Source organism: Ornithodoros turicata, chromosome 3, assembly GCF_037126465.1.
Source record: "Ornithodoros turicata isolate Travis chromosome 3, ASM3712646v1, whole genome shotgun sequence".
Classification (NCBI taxonomy): domain Eukaryota; kingdom Metazoa; phylum Arthropoda; class Arachnida; order Ixodida; family Argasidae; genus Ornithodoros; species Ornithodoros turicata.
Genome location: NC_088203.1, coordinates 5,670,451 through 5,676,730, shown reverse-complemented (window position 1 = coordinate 5,676,730; position 6,280 = coordinate 5,670,451). Strand labels below are relative to the sequence as shown.

Sequence of the window (6,280 nt, the reverse complement as noted above, 5' to 3'; positions counted from 1 at the left end):
TGAGTGACAGCGCGCGAGCAGCTAGTCATCTTTTGGCATTTTTTTTGTGTCTGCTGTAGCAAGAGCAAGCAATGCATGTAGTGTGACTGTTGCACGATTGTTGTACGCAGATTGAGGTCCCAATCATGCTTCCCATGTGGACAGGCTTCTGCTTTGCAGCGAATCTCGTATTAGCCATTGTGATAGTGATACTCAACAAATGGGTCTACGTTTACATCAATTTCCCCAACGTGACAATGACATTCTACCACTTTCTGATGACATTCGTCGGCTTGCTAGTGTGTCGCAGTGCCAACATTTTTCAAGTGAAGCACCTGCCCCTTACAAAGATGTTGCCACTCGCAGTGACTTTCTGCGGCTTTGTCGTTTTCACCAACCTGTCGCTGGAATACAACACCGTGGGGACATACCAAATCATCAAAACGCTGACCATGCCCACAATCATGATTATACAGACCTGCTTCTATGACAAGAATTTTTCTACTCGAGTCAAACTAACTTTGGTATGGCGTCTTTTTGTATAGTCCCATATCACGACCGCCCCCTTTGATACGTGCGTTGGATGTTTGTGTTCCTCCTAACATTTGAATGCCAAAGGTGCTATTATGAAAGCAGAAGCCGACTAATCACGCGTTGCGCTTCCGGTACCAAGGTCGGGCATCGTCTGCTTTGATCTGCCTCGAGCATGCGCATTCACTACGGTTTCACTGTTTAACTGTCATTGCAGATACCTCTGGCATTAGGTGTCTACCTAAACACCTACTTTGACATCAAGTTCAACATACTCGGCACGACTTTTGCATTGATTGGGGTGTTGACGACCTCACTCTACCAAGTGGTAAGCTGAGCACCCGCTTGCCAAACTTTGGAAGGAAAACAGAAACAAACTTTGCTTTTTCCACATTTCCAGTGGGTGAGCGAAAAGCAAAAGGAATTCCAGGTGAATTCCATGCAGCTCCTCTTCTACCAAGCCCCGTTGTCGGCTCTACTTCTGGCCTGCATCGTTCCTTTTGTCGAGCCACCTTGGGCCCAGGATGGATTCTTAAATCACCACTGGTCTCTCCCCGAGTTGGTATGTGTCCGTGCGGAGGTGTCCGGTAAATAAATCACTTTGATTTCCTGGCCAGGGGGTCGTGGGCCTCACAGGCGTCGTGGCGTTTCTCATCAATCTCTCCATCTACTGGATCCTGGGCAACACATCTGCCATCACGTATCCTTATCAAAATCCTTATCAAAATCCTCGTAATCAAGATCCGTGGAAATGCTGTGCTGAAATGGCCATCATTCGTAGCTGATGATTTGTGTTCTGGCACGAGCACATGTAGATTCGGAGGTTATTTATTGCAGAGTTTACTTTTCTGAAATAGTGTGTGACAACATTAATTTGTGTTTCCATAAATAAGGGGTGTCCCAGCATAATGCAAACAGATTTTTAAAAAATATATCACCTTTTTTTAGATGAAGTCTGTTGCAATCTAGCATATGCTGAAGGGCACTCCTTAAGAGGGCACTAGCAAACTCCTAAGGCAGTGTCCTAATTAGCTTTCAATAATTAACTTTTTAATCATAAAAGACACAAAGTTGTTCAAAATCTGGTCTCTTTGATCACCTGATACCGTAGCCGTTTTCAGAACAAAAATCCGTTCGATAGATCGTCCGCAAAAAAATCGTGAAGGAACACCATTTTTTTGCTGGATTCTTTCATTGCACATCTTCGGAGACGCGTCTTTCCTTCACCTCCAATGTGAGAGGGTGAAAGAGCACACTGTCACCTCTTGCGCCCTGTAAAAAGAGTAAAAGTAAACAAAACGTCACCGGATACATCTGTTTTTTGTTTTGTTTCCTCAAGTTAAAGCTCATCTTCGACGCATGAGGCGGCACTGTACTCCTTCACCCTCTCACATTGGGAGTGAAGGGAAGATGTGCCACTGGAGATGTGAAAAGAGAAAGAAAAAAAATGTGTTCCTTCACAAATTTTTTTGCAGACGACCTATCGAACGTATTTTTGTTCTTGAAACGGCTACGGTATCGGGTGATCAAAGGGACCAGATGTTCTCATTGGGACAACTTTGCGTCTTTTATAATTAAAAAAGTTAATTATTGAAAGTTAATTAGGACATGGCCTTAGGAGTTTGCTGGTAAGGGAGTGCCCTTCAGCATATGCTATATATTTAGGGCCTGACTTTTTTGGGTTTTGGCCAAATTCGGGGGGTAAATATCGGGTGATATTTTTCATTCGAAAATTCGTGTGTATTCGGGTTAAACCGTGTTACGACATATTCTGTCGTCAGGAATTCGGGTGTATTCGGGTGATTTTTTTTTAAATAAAAATTTGTCTTAACATGGAGCTAATGTTTAGCAATGTTATCAAACTATTTTAATGCACGCTTACCAGTGTGCCACGCAACCCGGATGTTTTCGGGTAGATTCGGGTTAAACCCGAATTTTACAGATTTCGTTCGGGGGGTTAAATATCGGGCGGATACGTGTTTAACCCTAAAAAGTCATGCCCTATATACATATTGCATCTGACTTCATGTAGAACAGAGTGATATACATATATATTTTAAAAATACCTGTTCGCGTTTAGCTGGGACACCCTGTATACAGTGCTTATGACGGTCGGGTTCACATTTATGATAAGAATATCTATGTGATCTCTACTGTGAAGTGAGCGAAACATTGAAAGACAGTTTCAGAACAATCCGTGTACCTTGACCCACAGCGACAGATACAACGTTCTCGGACACACAAAGTTCCTGTTGACGCTTGTTGGAGGATTTGTTGTGTTCCACGATCGTGTTCAATTCATCCAGTTGGTCGGCATTGCCTTCACGTTCCTCGGAGTGTACCTGTACACGCGGTTCAAGGTGACCTTCGGCTCTCGTACACATGGTTTTTTCATCGGTGATGAAAAACACTCTTGCATGATTGAACCTCTGTTTCCAATAAGGGGATGAGTCTAAAAAAAAAAAAACAGCAAGTCAAGAAAACTTCAAGCGAATACTGATTCGTGATGTATCGGTTTTAGCGAATTGCGCATTTTTAATTTAAAAAAAAATTGTAAAAATTTTTAATTTAATTTTGCGATTCCGGGGCTGTTTCCTTTTTGGCGGGAAACGTTGTGCTCTGTTTCACGAGTAAAATTTTTCACGATTTTTTTTTTAGCGTTTGCAGCAATTAATACGTCGCAAATAATATTACGTTTACAGTATTCGGTGAAGTAATCGCAGCTGGGTTGCCTCGAATAACGCAAATACAAAATGTGTAACATGCGTCTACTCTACATGCATATCCTTTTAGCATAGTTTTCGGGTGTGTGACTTAGCAGACATTGAACAAAATCCAGGGGCATGACATATCTATCTTTTTAAGTGTAATTACACACACACGGTTTTCATGCAGAAAAAAAAAAGCAGTTTTCACAAGTTGGACTTTGATGGTGATGCTAGGTAGGACTAAGTCACCTTCGTGTGGTGGAGCAGCCAGGATCGGGCTTATATATAGGGCCTGTCTTTTTCGGGTTTTATTTTTGGCCAAATTCGGGGGTAAATATCGGGTGATATTTTTCATTCGAAAATTCGGGTGTATTCGGGTTTAATCCCGTTACGGCATATTCTGTCGTCAGCAATTCGGGTGTATTCTGGTGATTTCTTTTTGTTTTTTTAATAAAAATTTGTCTTAACATGGAACTAATGTTTAGCAATGTTATCAAACTTTATTTTAATGCACACCTACGAGTGTGCCACGTGACCCGGATGTTTTCGGGTAGATTCGGGTTAAACCCGAATTTTACAGATTTCCTTCGGGGGGTATATATCGGGCGGATATGGGTTTAACCCTAAAAAGTCAGGCCCTACTTATATAGTACTGCTTTAGAGAAGAACCTTGAAAGTAATGGCCTAGATCGCCAACATAAATAATGATTCATTAAATTAGTACACACGTTTTTCCGAGGACAACACTCATAATGGCAACGCTGACACGGTCACGTGAGGTAGGGAGGTAGGGGTGTTTGGTGAGCAGAAGTCTAAGTTACTGTCAGCATCGTAGCAAAGTTTAAGCTACACCGCGGGCCAGTAAATTGCAGTATACTAGTCCTAGATTTTCTTTGTGGGAGGTACATACTGGTACTACATAGATGTCACTGCAGCGAAAATACTGAAAAGGGGACAAGTCGGACATATCCGCACACAGAGGTTCAATACTGCAGGTTGTATCGCGTGCAGAGGTTAAATTAAAAAAGAAAATATAACGTACGAAAAAACATTAATCTTGCGCACGCTACAGAATGTGCTCGAAGGACTGGTCCATTATGAACTCTCACATTACGGAGTTTTGTTTCGCTTGAACCCGCCGGGAGGTTGCCTGTTAATACGTCTATGTGAAGTAACTGATTTTCCTCGCTACTAAAGTTGCCCAGTCTTCGCATAGGAAAGGGGCGTTCGCCCCCAATTTTTGCAGCGTCCCCTGATGTTGCGCAACAGGAGAGCTCTTCTCATGCGTGGGGAGGGGGTTGTCTTTTTTTTTTTTTCCACCTTCTTTGGTGTGTCCTACTTGGGAGCTGTTCTTTTCTTTCAGCTCGAGGAACAGAGGAAGGCGGATCTTCCCGTCACATCCTCGGAGTTTTCACAGAAGAGGAGCTTGAAATCGTGACGGCAAGAGTGAATCTCCCCTGGTGGCCATTTTATTCCGTTCTAGTCAAACTCTTCCTTAGTTTGTGTGCGACCTCCGGGACCTTTTTCTTTTCTCTGCGTGTGTGTGCACGCGCTTATTCCAGAAGACCCCTTACGACCGTGACATTTTCAGGGGAAGAGATGCTGTCCATAGGATTGCTTCTATTAAAGTGCTTGATTTTTTTGTACGCACAAGTCAGATGGGCATCTCACTGCCTTGGGAGTGCCATGCGGCCACGATTACCCGTCCCGCCAGCGCTGTTACTGCGTGCCGGTACCCAGTACCAACTGGGTACCGGCTCGGTAGACTGAACGGCCCTTGATTGAGCAATAACGAGCACATTTTTGTGCCTTGTACGGTGTCTGCGAAGGAAGGAGGCTAGTGTTGTGGTCGGAACTCAGTCTCCTGTGCTTTATTCTCTTAACAACAACAACAACTTTATTTTTGACCTTGGAGGGATGTGAAAGAACATCAAGAATATAGAAGAGGAGAGGGGCACAAATTTCCCCATTGTCTCCCCCGAGGCGAAAAGTAGACGCCGGCCCTACATGATCTGCTAAGAGCAACGCGGTGACATTTAACGTACCTCAAAATCCCAGTCTCGTACGTCAAGCTGTTCACCAGGATCCACCCATGCAAAACATTTCCCATCTGCGTTCTGTTATACCTGCGCAGTCAAATTTACAAAAAACAGTCTTAGAAAGCAGCCGCGGACGGCCACCACGATCCGCGCGTGACGCAGGGAGCTCCTCCTGCTTTCTTTCTTTCTTGTGTTTGTGTGTGTGTCTCTCTTTGAACTTCTCAGCTCACTCGCCGCTCATACGCCTGCTCGAGCTGTGCCGCTTTATGTCGGGAGTCACGTGCCCGGGGACCACGTTACGTCACGATGTTCTCTGGTTCTCCGATACGCTCGTTTCACGAGTGGATCTTTTTTTTTTTTTTTTTTTAAAGCTGTGCGGAACACAGAGACCTAGCGTGCACTCTGCCGTTCTTTCGCGAGAGCTCGTTTCATTCGTTGCAGAACACGCCGCGACGAACAAAAAAAAAAAAAGCCAATGCGGGACGTTGTCCCATTGGTCTCCGCAAACGATTCCCCCGCGGTGATTGGTCACCCCCTCCTTTTGCCCTCTCCGCACCGCCGTGTCGCACCTGTTTACGGTGGAAACGGGAAGGGTATATCCAGTTTCCTTCGCGCATAAAACGCAAAAGGCGCGACGGGCCATTCCCGTTCCTCATATATATATTCCTGTCAAGGTAACGCCGACTTCTGTTACGCGAGGAGAAGTTTTGTGCATCTTTTGTCCCCTTTAACTGTAAACGTGAACATCGTCTACACCGTAAAGTATAGGTACAACTGTGTGGACACCCTGTTCAATCACCAGGGGTCCCGCACGTTGATGGTAACCAAAGCCAGTGCAGAAGACTTGGAGGTGGTGGGTTCGAATCCTACCATTGGCTGTGCTGTCTCAGGTGGGTTCTCCGAAGACATTCCAGACGAATGTCGGCACAGTTCCCTTTGAAGTTGTCTAGGACGGATGCTAACCCAGCTCCTCCTTGTCCTCTTTCCACCTATCCGCATCTGTACACCGCTTATATGGCCACA

The 6,280-nt window shown here is 44.7% G+C and overlaps 1 protein-coding gene across 1 annotated transcript; it reads left to right on the top strand.

Annotated features, from left to right (window-relative positions):
* LOC135389830 (solute carrier family 35 member E3-like) lies at positions 1-4,864 on the top strand. Its single transcript, XM_064619865.1, has 6 exons — positions 1-503; positions 728-838; positions 911-1,072; positions 1,128-1,210; positions 2,732-2,870; positions 4,582-4,864. The coding sequence occupies exons 1-6, from the start codon at positions 126-128 to the stop codon at positions 4,654-4,656; spliced, it is 948 nt and encodes a 315-aa protein (XP_064475935.1). The 5' UTR covers positions 1-125; the 3' UTR covers positions 4,657-4,864.
* Positions 4,865-6,280: the final 1,416 nt, after the last annotated feature.

Excerpts from the sequence above, each read along its gene's own strand:
- LOC135389830 (XM_064619865.1), top strand. The coding sequence starts at position 126 with ATGCTTCCCATGTGGACAGGCTTCTGCTTTGCAGCGAATCTCGTATTA. Across the intron at positions 839-910 it reads CGACCTCACTCTACCAAGTG|TGGGTGAGCGAAAAGCAAAA; the intron begins GTAAGCTGAGCA and ends CCACATTTCCAG. Across the intron at positions 2,871-4,581 it reads ACCTGTACACGCGGTTCAAG|CTCGAGGAACAGAGGAAGGC; the intron begins GTGACCTTCGGC and ends CTTTTCTTTCAG.